Source organism: Pelodiscus sinensis, chromosome 8 (genome assembly GCF_049634645.1).
Source record: "Pelodiscus sinensis isolate JC-2024 chromosome 8, ASM4963464v1, whole genome shotgun sequence".
Lineage (NCBI taxonomy): Eukaryota > Metazoa > Chordata > Testudines > Trionychidae > Pelodiscus > Pelodiscus sinensis.
In genome coordinates, this window is record NC_134718.1 from 51,924,850 (window position 1) to 51,942,439 (window position 17,590).

Here is a 17,590-nt window from a genome sequence, read left to right on the forward strand (position 1 = left end):
AAGGCTGCTATCAAATCCACCTTCACTCTTCTCTTCTGTAGACTAAATAAGCCCAAATCCCTAAGCCTCTCCTCATAAGTCATGTACTCCAGCCCGCTAAACATTTTTGTTGCCTTCCACTGGACTTTCTTCAATAGGTCCACATACTTTCTGTAATGGGGAGGGGGAGGGGAAATGGGATACAATACTGCAGATGTGGCCTCGCCAGTGATGAATAAAGGGGAATAATCACTTTTCTAGATCTGCTGGCAGTGTTCCTCCTAGTGCACCCTAATATACTGTTAGTCTTCTTGGCAAAAAGGGCACACTGCTGACTCATATACAGCTTCTCCCAGGCCTTTTTTGGATGAACTGCTGTTTAGTCAGTTGGTGCCCAGCCTACATCAGTGCTTGGGATTCTTCCATCCCAAGTGCAAGACTCCCAAGAAAAGAGAACAGATAAAATTACCCATCACTATTTATGTTTTAGCATACACACGTACCGCAATCATAATAAGAAACACTGAGAAAAGCGAGTTGAGCATTAATGTCTCCACAGAGACAACACAGAAAAGCTGTGTTTGAAGCAAGCCTGAGATGGATTGGAAACTCCATGGTTTGCAGGATGGGTGGGTGATTGAGTGAAATTTTTCAGAGTCCATTTCCATGATCGTGTATCCCACATCTTTTGCTTTGAGTTCTGTATTCAAATAACACCCACAATTGGGTTCAAAAGCATATGAAAATTGCTGAGTTGCCACAGAAAATCATGTGCAGCCACCAAATCCAGCTGCTGCGAGCTTCTCTGCTCTTTACCCTTTCAGGGAGCTCAGAACTCACCAAAGTATTACATAATTGGCATATAGGACGTGTTTCCTAGCACTAGTCTGTACAAACAAAATACATCCTTGCAGGAAAGTGCAAGTGCAAGACCTATGTCCCATTTAAGCCCTACTTTGAGATTTTAAGAAGCAATTAAATGGTGAATTGACGTAAGGCTGGCCCTTTGCATAGGGATGAATTTTGCCCAGGGTGCCCTAAGAGGGATGAAAAGATTATGTTAAACCCAAAGGCTGAATACATCTTTAAAATGAAACCATGTCATAAAATATGATTCAAAAATCTATGAGTCAAATACTGCCTTAAGATTTTGCTGGTATCTCCCAGTGACTTCAATGGGAGTTTTGTGTGAGCATCTGAGGGCAACTTGGCTCAATGACAATAAATCCCCCACAAAAATTTACCATATGCAAATATTTGTAATATTGAAATCACATCCAGTATAAGAATCCGCAGGCACTATTACAAAAATTTGCCTCTCTATAGATGAATAAAGAAGAGTATATTAACTGAAAGATAAGATGTGGTTAGAGAGACTACCAAAGGCACATTTAGATGCCCATGTAGCGGATATGACAAGTTTTACCAAGAAGAATGTTCAGAGTTGATATTAAAGGAAAAACAACAAGCATAGGGTACGAAGAAAGGAAGGAAAAATAAATGTTTCTTTCCTACTAGATTATTCCAGTTCTATAAATTACTATAACTTGTTTCAGATTTCCTTAAAAGTCACTGCAAATGCCTCTGTTTTTTAATGTCTTTGTCAGTTACCAGCAGGCAGCCTCTTGTCACTCTAATTCTACTCAGAAGGGCATGCTGCCTCTTACACAAGCAATCTAAGAGTCATTCCTTGGATCACTGATCAATGGCAACTTCAAGAGTTCTCTACTCCTCAGATTATAAAGTGCTCACTCTCTGTTGTATAGACACTAGAAAGGCAAACCTTAATGTAATCCTCATTTCTAAATTGACAGATTTGTATGCTCCCCATTCTGTCACATGAGTGTGGCAAATGGACAAGTAATGCACTGTCTGTGCAGTCTTCCTAATACAAACAATAAAATTATTGCCTGTAGATTGGTTGCAGAATAAAGCTGGTAATTGGTTGAGTTATCTCTGATGTCACAATGGTTTAGAATTGTTTGCATGACATATTACACCTGACTTTGTGCAGGCATATATCACTCAATTTAATTCATACAGTCAAAATGGCTGGTAGCACCCTTATCATGAAACCCAGTGATGAATGAACGTGATGATATTCTGGATCAAAAAAGTAGTCAACCATTCTTGTAGTTGATTCCATCACTTCACACTGACTCAAAAGACATTTTAGGCTTCAGAGAAACAAAGAGGTGACAAACCTGGTAACCAACTGCAGACATAATGATGAGTTGTATATAGTTTAGGATGACCACAATACTCCATTCCTAAATTCTTCCTTAAAGAATAAAAAAACTAAATGTGATAAGAAACGTTTTTCAAGAACTCCCTCTTTAAATCAGATTCATCAGCCTTATTTCTAACAGCTGGGTGAAAATCATACAATCTTTCATTTAGAACAAAGAGAAGCTTGCTTATAAATTAAAAACTCAGCACCCATTCTAAATTTGACCAACTCATTTCCTCTCACTCACCAGTACATTGACAGTGCAGCTCATACGATTTTCTTTGTTTTCATCGTGCATTATAGTTCTATAATCCAGCAGTCTTTCCATCAGACGCACAACAAGTTTGACAAAAGTTTCTCCACTTTTGGCAAGATATTTATGTTTTCTGCAGTGCTCCAAGAGACTGAAAAATGATTAGACACTTTGTTAATTGCACTCAAACAGAAGAATTTTAAGGTGTAATTTTAAATATTTGCATAATTAAGAGATTTAATTTTTTTCTGGGTTATAAAGTTTGTTTTTGTCCCAACTTATTCTGACATAAATCCCACTGCTGATCAACACTTACATTTTGTCAAATAACACTTTGTACTGTTCATCTCCTCTGCCTCCTTCCACTTCATGATCCAGTTTTGTGATGATCTCGTTTTCAAACTATAATAAACAGAGAAAGCATAAATAATCAGTATGGCAAATATTAATTTTATTGCTGTAGCACTAATGGCTCATAGATTGATTGGGTATCTCTACGAGATGTTTAACCACCATTTAAGCCTGACTGACTTTAAAATTGTGCAATCTCTGATATCCATTATGATCTGCTGCCCAACAAGGATTTTCATTTGACGAAACCATTGGCTAAGTTGTTAAATGAAGCTTAAATATATACAATAGTGAAATTTAAATAAAGTGGTTGCTGATGGGGCGTGGGGATGGAGGGGAGGAAGAACATACAGAGCAGGACACAAAATGTCCCCTACAGTGACTATAATAGCAACAAATATGAACATTTTAAAATCCCTGTTACTGATATAACACCTAAGGCTGTTCAGACAATTGGAACACTCAACTGGATGATCATCGTAACATCTCTTTTTGGCTCAAAATGTGACACACCTAATAGTTTCAATGTCATACCTGAGGGGAAGAGAATTCTTTTGAATGGTTTAAGATCAACATTTGTATTTAAGAAGTAATAAGTGTACACACTCAAAGGGGTATTAGCTACTTTAATAGTGGATTGGATCGTTTCATGGATTTTTAATGTTGTATGGAGCCTTTTGCCACCAGTTGCCAGGCCATTTTGAATCTGGCCCAGGTTGGCCATAGGATTTATGACTGGCAGCCAAACATACACAGAATGAGTGATGTTGTCTATAATATCTAGGGTACAAGTGTCCACATACAAATACATATTCTATTTAGTATCAATTGTCAGAGGGACCAATACCAAGAGCAGCCAGACCAGAATGGGCCAATAACACTGAACTGCCCTGTCACAATCAGAGGTGGCTCCATTAGGTCAGAGAGGGAGCTCTTTACTAGAGCAGTGTCTTGAGACTTTAACTTCCACTTGCCCATGCTGTACCTAGTCAGTGGAAAAATAGATTCCATTCTCCAAGACTTTCCATCTAACATATTTCACAAGAACTAAAATGTACTCGATTGTTTTAAATGTAGAGAGATGTATTTTCCCTCTACACTTTGTATCTCTTTAATAATAGAATACACAATAATATATTTTGGCGAAAAAGAATTATCTTCAGCCTGAAAGCCTTAGTCTAATTTAAGTAATCCACTCACCAATAGCTTAATTCTCAGTTAAACTATGGCTCATTTATGCCACTCCTATAGCAAAGAGGGGCCTTAAAGTAGAACTAAATTACACCTGCACCTACTTCAAGGCCTGTTTATACTTCCAGAGCAGCATAAAGGGACCTTACTGCAACTGAAAATTCAGTCCTTAGACTCTACTATTACAGTGACATATAATAGATGCCTTTCAGATGCCTTTACTACTATGGACAATGGAAATGAGACAAAACCAAGCATGACTTTAAACAAGTGTAAAATAGATGCCACTTGCAAAAGATTTAGCTGAATTCTAACTTCTAGACAAATTTTCCTTGTCAAATGCCCAAAACCAAAATATAGTGAATCTGTCATGAAGAAAAATTCTTCCTGATCCCACATATAGCAATCACATAACTATGTGCCGAAGGACAAAGATCAACTCACACTGCAATCATTCAGTAATTTAACTTCAATATGCACATGACCTGTGGCACACCAAGACAGGGAGGGCCTACTGATATCAGCGCTTACCAGGGAAAAGCTACAGGAAGAGATGGTGAAATGATCTGTAGTGGCAAAAACAAACAAACAAACAAACAAAAAAAAAATGATGTGTATGGCTGCTTTCCATTAGTAGTCTTTCATTCATGGCCCCTTACATACCTAAAGCAGCCTTAATCAAGAGTGGTTTGGAAACACAACAGTCTCGGGCCAGCAAAATTCAAATACAAATCCTGGCTGAACAGAATGTGTGGGAGCATGGCTATGTCTAGACTGCAAAACTTTTCCAGGAAGCTCTGCTGCATCCAAGGAACACGTTGGCTTTTCCAAAAAAAAGTCAGAAAAGTGGACACATTTTTTCGACATCCCTGTAAACCTCATTTTACGAGGAAGGAGGGATGTTCTGAAAGAGGGTTTTTTTCTGAAATTTGTCCCTGTGTAGACAGGCCAAATTTTGGAAAAGCTTCTTTTGGAAGTATCGCAAATTGCGTTTCTTTGTCCGATTTATCTTTGTGGTCTAGACATAGCCCATATGTCCTGCTCCTAGTTGGTCTACAGATGGCAGGTCTCTATTTCTGAATAGCTTAATAGCAACAAAGGAGGTCTAAACATCCCCTCTTTAGAGTCAAATTCCAGCAACATTTTTTACATAGCTGGAACTGCCCATCTTATGCTGACCTTCAGCTGAAAATATGAACCTGGCCTCAGAGCAGAAGAGAACCAATCTCCCTACTCTGAGTTCTGATGTCTGGTGCTGCAGAGTGGCGAGCAACAACCGTCAGAAACAGCAATTGCGTGAATCCCCCAATCCCCTTCTTTTCGTATATCATGAGAACCATGACAACTATATTTGCAAAAAACCAGGCAACAGTTATTTTGGACTAATTTTTACGTTTTGTAAAAAAATCTCTCTCTCTCTCAGCTTATTTTAGCTTTCTGTAAACCTTGCTGCATGAGGAATAAGGAAGGTGCTGGAATAGTGCTCTATTTCAAAATTTAAAACCGTGTAGGCAAGTGCCAAAATTTGAAATAGGTTATCTCGAAATAAGATGCGCAACTTGCGTAGCCTACATTGCATGGTTTATTTCTAGCTACACACAACTGTGTAGATGTACCATTTGTGAATATTTTAATTTTACCTATTATGGCTCTTCGTGGTTAAATGATCATTTATATTATTATAATCCCAAATCTAGATTTTAATAAGGGGAATTGGAACCAATATGGATGAAAAATGAGTCTTATTCAAACACCCATTAAATCTGGGGAATTCAGAGATGCAGTTAGAGCCCATCTGTAATTGTGATGAAATGAAAACTTCATTAGTTCCTTTATCCAAAAGAATACAGTAGTAGCAAAAAGTTGAGTTAATTATTAAAAATAAGGAGTGGTGGTGGTAATTTGAGTTTGATAACGTTCTTCCTGGCTAGAGCGAGGGGAAGAAGTAGTGTTGAAATATTACTCAGAAAGGATATTTTGCAGTATCTAGGGCCATCTTGGGATTAAAAAGCCTGTCTGAGATTTTTTCACATCATTTTTGTTGATGTTTTGCAGGTTCTATTCCTGCTGATTTAATTCACATGAATAGGGGCTGTAGGATTGGCCCCACAGTTTAGATAAACGTTTACATTTTGGGTGATATTCTGTTCTACTTGGAATTAAATTGAATATTTTGTGGCATGTCCAATGATATCATTATAATGCTCTGTTTTTAGGATCTGACTAAAGTTATTTAGGTGTTCAGAATGGAATAAAGTTCTGCTACCAAGTTTCTACCACAGAATCTTGTTCCAATATTTTTCATTATTTTGAAAACTTTACACTAATTTCTTGCTGGAACTTATATTGATTATCAAATCACTCTTTAACCTCTTAGCATTATCAAACTGTCCAAGTCAATTAAATGAAAAGGTGTTCCTTATATGCACTTGTGATTTATTGATGTGGTGCCCAGCAGTGAATCTAAGTTTAATATTTTACTTATGATTTTGTAAAATGCCTTGAGATATGGCTTCATGAAAGGTATACCCATTTTATACAACTGTGTTTTCTTACCTAGGCAGATCTGATTGTTAAAATGAAATTCAGATAACTTACTATTAAATATAAAATCTGATTTTATTCCTATTAAATCAGCAAGGCTCCTTGTGTGTTTATATGATTCTCTACCCCACACATTAGATAATTTATATAATCTTAAAATGGAAAGACAAACTAGCTTTACTATAACGCTATTATTTTCATGTCAAACTTTTAACATGAGCACAGGAATTGGAAAATTAATCATCATTAGCAGCGGGTGAACCACACAAGGTTCAGAATACTTGCTGAGGTCTGAATTGGAAATCTCATGATTGAACTTTTTCTACAGAATCCTTCATGGTGTAAACCTAGATGGAAAGTCCAGATACATCAATATATCATGTTTGTTTCTATTCTGGCCCATATCAGGAAGCACAGAAAGGTTGACTGACTGAAGTTCAATTTTATTGGAGTCTCACAATTTTTTCTCTTTTATTCAGTTCATATTTGGAATGAAGCTACAAGTCTGTTTTTATTTTAATCCAGGCTGGTTCATCTAGCATTAATTACACTACTTTAACCCTTAGAAACTAGCTAGCCCCTTAATGAAACAATTCTAGTTGGCTCTTTTCTCAATTGTTGGCAGGTTACACTGAGGGGCTTACATGCAGTAGGTCTGGATGTGATTTCTGCCTTCTAGGTGGTATCAGACTATTTCACCCCTTCGCTGATAGAAACTCTCACTGATCTTCAGAATGAATTCTCCAATGTTCCTTCTCCCACTTCTTATCCCCATTCCCAATAAGATTCTTTCTCAACTTCAGAGAGATAAGACGGGAGTTAGGGAAGGAAGATCAAGGAGATGAGCAGAAGTGAGGAGAGAGAGGAAAGCAATAGGATGTGTCCAGGGAATGAGAGCTAAAACTCTGTGTGCACACAGAGGGGCAAGAAAATTAATGGGAAGTGGGTCCAAAGAAGGCATCCAAAAGAGGAGAAAGAGGAATCAGATGGTACAGTTATAGATCAGGGGTGACTAAACTTTTCGTGCTATGGACCACCTTTCATAATATGGAGATCACATGGACTACCTTCTGTCCTGGTGCTACCACTTGTCCTGTCACCACTTCCTGACTGGGATTGGGACTCTGACAGTGAGGAGAATCACTTTAATTATCTTTCTCTGTCTCTGACATTCCTCTGGTTTTTGGACTGTGGAGTACAATGATGGAAGGGAGGCAGGGAAGGAGGAGAGAAAAGAAAGCAGCTTCTGTTATGGAGAAGCCTAGTGATAATTCCATGTTCCTTGTTCTGCAGTGTGTCCTAGCTGGAGCTAGAGAGGGGAAGTGGGCAGTAACATTTGATTACCCAGATCTCCACATATAATAATTTGGCAACTCACAACCTAGTTCATTAAAGACATGGAGCAATTTTACTGATATTCTGTTTTTTCTCTAGGCTGTAAGTAAAGTAAGGATAAATACAGTTATGCTTTCTAAAACTGTTTTCACCAAGTAAGAAGAATAGATACTCAAATTAAAGTAGATTTGTTGAGGGCTGCCTGGTGATAATATAGGCCACATGTTCTAGTATTACAGGTCTGTGAAAAAATCTATATTCTTCCCACATGTTATAGGTTTACACATCTGCTGGGGAAATGGAGCCAATTTAAACCCTTGCTGATGTGACTAATAAGGTTAGATAATTGGATTTCTGGCAGATTAGTTAAACAGCAGCCAACCATTCAATTCTAAGTTCTCTTTGCAAGCAAAGCAGGACAATACCTGGCAGTTGCAAGCACATAATATAATGCAGCACCCACACACAAAATAAGGATGAAAGCCTACCTAGATATTGCTAATGTTTTTTGAACAAAATATGAATACCTCTCTCATAATGCATACATTTTTTTTGTTATTTGGAGCAGGCCACTCACCATGAACAGTAAACAGCAAACCGGCAATGGCCTGCATGACAAGACAAGAAAACCTCAGTCTGCTCAGCATAAGAAAGCATCGGGGAGCTGAAGCTGGCTGCCTTGTTCTCCAGGCAAGAGTCAGCTCCAGCACTGACTAAAGGCTCTGAGTACATTCTGCAGTAGTGGAGTATTGCCAAGGCAGTGCAGAGCTCTGCAACACCTAGACAGCTTGCTGGAGAGGAAAAGAGGCAAAGGGTCTGGCTGCTGTGCAGCTGTACCAGTGAGAACATCTAGCTCAATGGAATTCTCTATTGGGCATATACAATCGTCTTTCTGCCTCTTTGGGGTGCAATCTAATTACAAGAGCAACCCTCTGAGTTGGGTGTTAAAAATGAAAGAATCTTTTTAGTGGGGTATAAGGTGGCACACATACTGTGAGAGTTGAAGTTACACCTGTGTATTTTAAAACACATTTTCACTATTTAAATGCTGCGGCTACATTGCATTCTATGCTAAGTCTTGCTCAATTGCTCGAGTTTAACCACAGATGTGAATATAGTGATGGGCCTTGCAAAGTACATCTCTCTTGCACTTATATGTGAAACTAAGAATGGACCGATTGGATATTCCCTTTTAGATATAAATATGCATTCCAAATGTATTGAATAAGGGGTTTAGGATAGTATATACAGAAGTACTAATGTTGCATTCATAATGAAGCAAGCTGTTGTGACATGAAGATATAAATATATAGAATATTTCTATGTAATGCAAAATATTTGTGATTTAAGCATAAAACATATTTCTTCTCAAAAAGGGAAGAAAGTTTACATTAAATATTTAAGTTGTTCATCTATTAAAATCACCAGACTATTCTATGCAAGGAAATATAGGGCCATAAATTAAACTGTAATACTATCCTTATATAGTTCATGATCCATATAGTTGCACAAATAACAAAAACATTCTCTGAGATGAGAATGTATAAATGGGACCCCATTGAGCACTTCTGGTTTTTATTCTGTTCCTTTTTATTACAGCAAAATTATATACAATGTTAACATACTACATCATAGATTACTTAGTACTGCAGTAACATCAGAGAAAAATCTAAAAACTGATTATTGAAATTGAATTGAATCAAAGTACTGATCAAAAGTTCCTCAGGTATTGCAATACAACAGAAAATTAATTCAGCAAGTCATGTTATATATGTTGAACTCATTCCTTGTAGACATTCATTTCTTTTGACTATAGACATGTTATAAGCCTGTTATGAATACTAACTTATGAAAAATAAGCCCTACACAGAAACATAGAAGTTCCCATCCAAGAAACTTAAACCTCAATTTAAATGAACAAATGGTTAAAACAAATTTAAAGCTTCAGAACTAAAGCTGGACAAATAAAGGATTTTTTGATTTGCTGGAAATTCTAATAAATCAGGTTGAACCACAAATGCATTTTATATTTTTTGGAGAATTAGAAAGTTGAAAAAAATAGCATCAGGTCAAATAAAATGTTCTCAAAACGAAACATTTGGTTGGGATTTTGAGCATTGTAGGGTAAACTGAGGCAGCCCTAAATGTGCTAGGAGGCCTCTAAACAGCATAACTCCATTCTAAGATTAAGGCCTGGGAACACCACAGTCAGGATAAGAACTGCAGACAGTCAAAGACCCTGGGCACCATAGCAACCATGTTCTAAAACACTCGGACCGGGTCTCAGTTGGTAACGTAAGACATTTTGCTTGAGATAACATTCATAAAATTTGCTTAAACTGTCTTGCTTCACTCCTAGATAATAAGCCTGAGAACCAAGCGCTGCACCAACTCAAGGCCATACCCGCCTGCTATAGCAACATCATCATCTATGCAGACTAAAATGTTATTACTGTTTTGCTGACATGTTTTGGCATTTGAACAATAACCACCTGTATATTAATTAATGAGCTGTTACTTTGCAATGGGCGGAGATATTATGTAATCTTTAGTAGTTCTATTGGCTTATGTGCTCATTTCGTCTTGCTGCTAGACCTATCAAATCATTTTTCCTCTGTCCACCTGCTGACTACATAACCTATTGTATTGTGTTAATTAACCAGTGTTTACCAGGGTAACCCCTGCGTGTCACTCCATCAGCTGGTGTATAATAAATCCTTCACTTGTTTTCACCTGCATCCAGAGTGTCCTGGATTATTTCCAACAAGCATATTCGAGGATCACAGTAACTCCATTTCTCTGCTTTTTACTAAAGGGGATCAAGAGGTCATTGGATCATGCTGACAAACCTAAAATATGTGTAGCTATACAATGCTTACCATTTGGAAGCTTCTGGTAGAATGAAACTCGCACTGCATCATGTCAAAGAATATTGGGATCGTAGCTTTTCGAAGTTCAGTTTCAGGAATCAGTGTCATTTCTAACATAGGCCCAACCATTTCTGGGATAAATTTGATCTTATGTTGACCTTTTGGGGGAAAAATGTATTTAAAAATTAATGTACCTCCACTAACAGTGCTATAAGATTACCTTAAAAAGTTTTGCTTTGAATATCCAGAGCATAAGAATTCATTTCTTCATTTTGGGCTCAATTTCTTAATTGGAATTTATGTCCTAATGTAAGTCACTAATCCTCAAAAAGAGATGTGAACTCTCTTCTCAAGGTGAAGAATAAAACTATTAAAGAACAGCTCAAGATAAAACCAAACCAGAGCTTGCTATACATCCATAAACCAAATTTACACACATCCATGTAACATATTGAGTACTTGAGTTACATCATGCAAATAGGATGGAAGGGGGGGGGGAATTTCTTTAAATTATTTAAAATTCCATACCTTTCTCAGTGTTACAAAATGTGACACTATCAAAATGTTATTATAACTGCATACTTACAGCCTCAAGATATGAAACTACATCTGAGGCAGATCTAGATTATGTCTTCTTTCTTCTAAAGTTGATTTGACTGGCTAATTTTATTTTACATTTTCATCCCAAATGGAAACTGTGCCTCCCCCAGTTTCTGGCCCTCGCAGATTCAATTTCTTAACAGCAAATTGAATATTTATAAAAATTAGACCATTTAACTAAAAACATCTACTGTAGTTACTGTAAGCAGCATTGGCCAACAGAAGAGATAATTTATTCAGTGAATGATCAATTCTGTAACATTAAGGAAGGAAGAATGAATATCATGCACAGAATATGAAATGTGTGACAGATTTGGGGACACTGATATATATACGTCTTAGAAACATGACTGTACTCCAATCTCAGCAATAGACTTCCTGGAGTGACTCTTGAAACAAAGCACAACCTCTCTAGGCCTTAGTTTCCACATCTGGGAACTGGGGTAAATAATGATTAACTAATTTAGAAGATTGCTGTGACATGTAATTTCTTAATATTTGTAATGTGCTCTGAGATCCTTGTATGGAAGTTGCTATAGAGACCCAGTATATTATAATACTGTACAATGCATGGAACATAATATATCCTCTTGATTTTTAAATTAAATGTAATATCTATATGCAAGAAATTTGCACAGTACAGCATGAATTCAATCATTTCTGAAACTTCACACACACATAACTGTGGAGCAGCATGTAACAGTATATTCATTAGCATGGCTGGCCTCATAAGACTACTGTAGGAATAGCTGAGATAGTATTTATATTTATTAGCAATTTTAGTTATGATTGCAATGAACATAAGATCATTTAATATACGAGGTGATCAAGAAGAAAGTCCTTATTAACAATATAGGAACATAATAATCATTTTATTTTTTTCAACAAATAATAAAATGTTAAGTTGCTTTATTTACTATCTTAACTGTGAATTTAAATAGAAAACAATGGCAGCAGCAATGGTAGATATATGCCTGGAGGATTAAGGGATGATTACTAGCAGCCAGCATGGATTTTCTTAAAAACAAATCATGCCAAACTATCTTGATTTACTTCTTTGATAAGGTAACTGGTTTGGTGGATATGGAGAATGTGGTGAATAAGATATCTGGACTTTAGCAAGGCATTTGATAAAGTCACACATGAAATTCTCTTTAAGCAAGCTGAAGAAATGTGGGCTCAGTAGAACTACCATAACCTGGACACATAATTGATTAAACAAATGCAAACAAAGAGGAACTATTAATGACATCAGACTGGAAGGAGGTCTCAAGTAAGGTTTTATAGGGATCTGTTCTGGGTCTGGTATTATTTAACATTTTTATTAATGAGCTGAATATAGGAAACTGATAGAAGTTTCAGAGGACACAGAGCTGGGGGAGGAGGGCTGCAAACACTCTGGATGACAGAGCCAAAATTGAAAGTGATCTTGATAATTTGGAGAACTGGCTATAGACATAAAAATGAAATTTAAGAAAGTCAAATGTAAAGAGAAATGCTTGAAGACGAACTAAATGCACAAAACCAAAAATGGGAGATAATCGGCTTAACAACAGCACTGCTGAGAAGGGTCTGGAAGTTGTGGTGGACCACAGTCTCATCAAGAGTGAAAAATGCAGTGCAACGTTGCAAAAAAAGGAACTGCAAGGGTGATAGGACCTCTCTACTCAGCACTGGGTAAGCTTCAACTTGAACTGTGGTGTCCAATAAGTTCTGAAGCAGTAGCTACTACAATGGCAACTGTTATAGAATCATAGGGCTGGAACAGACCTCAGGAGGCCATTGAGCTCAGCCCCCTTCCCAAAGCAGGACCAACTTTAACTAAATCATCCCAGCCAGTAGCGAACTAGCCACACTCCACCGGTCAAAGAGCCATATATGGCTAGTGGCGAATGTGTTGGACATCACAGAACTAGAGTAACGTGTCCAATTTTGGTCATCACTATACAGAAAGTATGAAGAGAAACTGGAAAAGATCTAGAGGCAAGCCACAAAGATAGTCAAAGGGATGGAATGCAAGCCATATGAACAAAGGCTGCAGGAACTGGGTATGTTTAGAGTGGAAAAGAGAAGATTAAGAAGGGACATGTTAGCAGTCTTCAAATACTTGCAAAGTTGCCATAAAAAGACGGAGAAAAATTGTTCTCTCTTGCTAAAGAGGGCAGGACAAGAGGCAATGGGTTCAAATTATGACATAGTAGATTCAGATTAAAGCTTATAAAAACTTTCTAACCGTGATAATAGTTAAAACTAGGGAAGTCATGCAAGCTCCAAGGTTTTCAAAAAGAGGCTGGATAGCCATTTGTCTTGACATGGTGACAGGGGGTTAGACTAGATGACTTTCACAATCCCTTCTAACTCTATGGTTCTACGCATCTTAATAGAATGTTAGTTTGATCCTGCCATATGATCCTGCCAATGTTAAATGTTTTTGAGGACCATACAAGTAACAGCTCTAAAGCTTTCTTTTCTTTTCATGTTATATCCTTCAACCTCTCAGGTGACAGTTTTCTTGTATCATTCCTGAAAAGTGTCAGAGCTAATATTTCAGAGAACAAATGATAGTGTCACAAAGTTATTCATCAGGCGCAACATCAATGTCATGAAGTTCTCTATCTGTCACAATGAGTTTTTCATTGTTCCAAGATTAAGGATCTATAGCAAAGAATAACTAGTATCCTTTGAGGTCTAGATGTGATAACTAGCAAAATTAATAAATAATGGATTTCAACTCTTTGATTTCTCTTCTTTTCTTATAACAGAATATATTGCTTCTGCCCAAACAGAAAGCTACATAACATCTCAGCTGAGTGACAAACAGCTACATATCTTGACTATGGAGCTACGAGTCCAATGTTATGAGGTGCTGAGCATCTCATACAAATTGGTGAGCATCTCATACAAAGTGCTGACATTTATGGGAGCAGTGGGCACTGTCAGAACTTGCTCCATACCTCATATGTTCAGTTCCTTTACAGGTATCAGCAAAATGTAGGAAAATTGCTGTTGTAAGTTTTGCTATTCAGAGTGTATTACATTCCCAGCAATCCTCTCTCACAGGTAATGATTAATGGAGTTTTTAAATCAATGAGGACAAAGGAAGGTTTTCAGCAAGTGAAATACAAAAGAAGAACATGGGGGAGAAAGAGTGTAAAAGAGACTAGACAAATATTAAAATTATTTGTAAACTTTGGTATAATTTCTTCTGAAATGTGAAGCCCATTTAGCTCTTCATCTCATCTGCAGAAAATGTAGGCGACTCCCACCAGAATTTAAACTCTATGCTGCATAGAAAAACAAGTAAAATAATCAGCAAGAACTCTGGAGTCAGCATTCTCTCTGTTTTGGATGCTAAGCATATTTTTGTCTCATGAATCAGATCTACTGTACCCACCTGAGATTTAAGATACAATGTGGATTTTCATATAGGAAGTTGAAGAGGACTACAAGATATCAGGGTAGAGCAAATGAAAATGTTAAATAATCTTCATCATTATCCCAAATTTACATTACACAAGGGCTGTGTCTAGACTGGCAAATTTTTCCGCAAAAGCAACTGCTTTTGCGGAAAAACTTGCCAGCTGTCTACACTGGCCGCTTGAATTTCCGCAAGAACACTGACTTCCTACTGTCTGAAATAAGTGCTTCTTGCGGAAATACTATGCTGCTCCTGTTCCGGCAAAAGTCCCTTTTGTGCAAAGCTTTTGCGCAAAAGGGCCAGTGTAGACAGCTCAGATTTGTTTTGCGCAAAAAAGCCCCGATCGCAAAAATGGTGATCGGGGCCTTTTTGCGGGAAAGCGTGTCTAGTTTGGCACGGACGCTTTTCCGCAAAAAGTGCTTTTGCGGAAAAGCGTCCATGCCAAACTAGATGCTCTTTTCCACAAATGCTTTTAACAGAAAACTTTTCCGTTAAAAGAATTTGCAGAAAATCATGCCAGTCTAGACGCAGCCAAGGAGAAAGAGATATTTGGCTCATCCAGCAAGATGATGTGAGCAAACTGTTCAAATGGAAGCTCATATAAGCACTAATATATTCTTAACCAAAGCTAATTTAATATACTATATGATGTATTTCAGTATGTCAGCAATGTACAGAAACACACATGTGTATTTGCCACGATAACATGATCCAATGTAATGTTGTGCCATGACATAAAATCTTACAGAGAAAATACAGAAGGAAATTATTTTATTCTGGAACCAACAGCATCTACTTCTGCTGTCTGTCACATACAAAGCATAACCTGAGATAGACAAGTGAACGATGAATTCACAGGTTTTTTTCCCCCTGGAGCGTGAGAGCTCCCATGCATGGATTCAAAATGTGACAGGTTGGAAGAAAATGTAGGACTCTGTCTTTGTCAAGGTGGCAAGGTAATATAATGTTAAGCTGCTTTAAAACTATAGGTAAAAAACTATAGCATTTGTTTAATCAGCCTGCAAATTCTTGCTTTATTTTGGCCACTTCTTTCTGTTGTGTACACTGCCTCTTTTAGAGTGCTTTCATCATAGTGCCATATGATAGATAATAAAATAATAGTACCAAAAATAAAATATTAGAAGATATTAGATAGTTATGTGTTTTTCCTCACTTGTATGATTATCAAATAATCAATTGGAATATAAATATTATACTTATAGTACACTTTAAGTATATAATATATAAAGGAGTATAAACAAGTTATTGTATGAAATGTTAGTTTATATTGACTTTGCTAGTGCTTTTTATGTAGACTATTATAAAGTGGCGAATATCTAGAAGAGTTGATGTAATCTAGAAATACAGGAGCTGACTCCGTGGATGCTCCAGGCCTGGAGCAGCCACACAAAAATGTTGGCAGATTCTTAGCAGCTAATCCTACACTCAGTACTGCCTGCCCACCAGCAGTCAAACATATCAATTCTTCCTTTTCCTCCCAGCAACTCCTTCCTGCTGCAAATCAATTGAAAAGGTAAGATGGGGGAGAGGGCTTGGAGGAAAGGGTGGAATGGGGCAGAGGCAAGGGGCTGAGCAGAGCTTGAGAACTTCTGGGGAAGAGCAAAGCCAGTGCCTATATCTAGAAGATCTCTGCACACCCCCGGTTGAGAACCATTGCTCTAACATTAAATATTGAAAATAACATCAATTATCCTGCATGAGGGGAGAGCAATATGGAGAAAACCTTTGCAATCATGTAATTAAAGACTATTAAATTAAGCTTGAATGGGGAACTTTAATTCTGACATTGGCTGAATTCTGAGTGCTTGACTTTGTAACTATTCCATTATTTTAGGAATGTTACTCTTAAAAGTACTACATAGGTTTTAATGAATATACACACAAAAAGAGTGGTCAAAAGAAGAAATGTACTCACCTAGGTTATACCACATATCTCTGATCTCAAAACCAATTTGCCTCCTCATGTCACCATACCTAAAAAGGAACACATTTCCTTATAAACAGTAGCAGGCAAAATGAATTTGATCAACAATTTGAGTATCATTGAATGATTCTACTTGAACTTTTAAGAAATATGCTGTGTTTAATGACTTGTCCAAGCCACCCAGAAGATGCATGGTAGCAGTCAGGAACTCTGGCTCCCAAGACTGTGTTCTAATCTCCACACTATTCATTCTACCCTGAAGGAAATATATTGCAATTTCTACAAGAGAGAGCACACACACAAGTCACCTGTGGGAATCTCTCTTTTGCCACATCTGCATATTACATAACTATCCGTTGGGAACATGGGGGTGGTTATGTAGATTAATGAGAGTATTTTCAGTTTTTCATTTTCTAGTGATAAAAGAAAGCACACTGAACAGCTTTACAGCCTAAAGGATATTTTATTTTTATACATATTCTTAGTATACATACATTGTCTTGGAAAAATAAAATGAAAAACGCCTCACAAAATCTTATACGTTACAGTTGCCAGCACAAAGTCAAAATGAAATCAGATTTTTGAATTGGAAGTTTATGCTGGGATGCAGTGATGCCCTGAAATGGGGCTGATGGCACTAATGCTTCACACAAATAGCAAACTGTCATGGATCCTCTGTACAGCAGTACAGATCTGGATCTAATCCAGCTCCTAGAAATCCACATAAAGCTTCCCCCCAGACTTTGACTGGAGCTAGATCAGAGCCTTAGTGAGTTCCTAGAACATATTTGCTTGAAGGAGTATAATTTTTTTTTACAAATCATCGCTTTTCTTATATTGGCAAAATCACAACATTTGATAATTGGCAAAGGGT

General features: G+C 37.2%; 1 protein-coding gene across 2 annotated transcripts in view; it reads right to left on the reverse strand.

The window, feature by feature from the left end:
• The window catches only part of DOCK1 (dedicator of cytokinesis 1), a 572,428-nt gene that overhangs the window by 113,832 nt on the left and 441,006 nt on the right, over window positions 1–17,590 (reverse strand). For both annotated transcript variants that reach the window (XM_075935276.1, XM_075935277.1), the window contains exons 32-35: window positions 16,708–16,766; window positions 10,763–10,911; window positions 2,779–2,864; window positions 2,457–2,613 (exon numbers count right to left, since the gene is read on the reverse strand). In XM_075935276.1, the coding sequence (XP_075791391.1) occupies window positions 2,457–2,613; window positions 2,779–2,864; window positions 10,763–10,911; window positions 16,708–16,766 (451 nt within the window). The remainder of the gene's footprint in view (window positions 1–2,456; window positions 2,614–2,778; window positions 2,865–10,762; window positions 10,912–16,707; window positions 16,767–17,590) is intronic.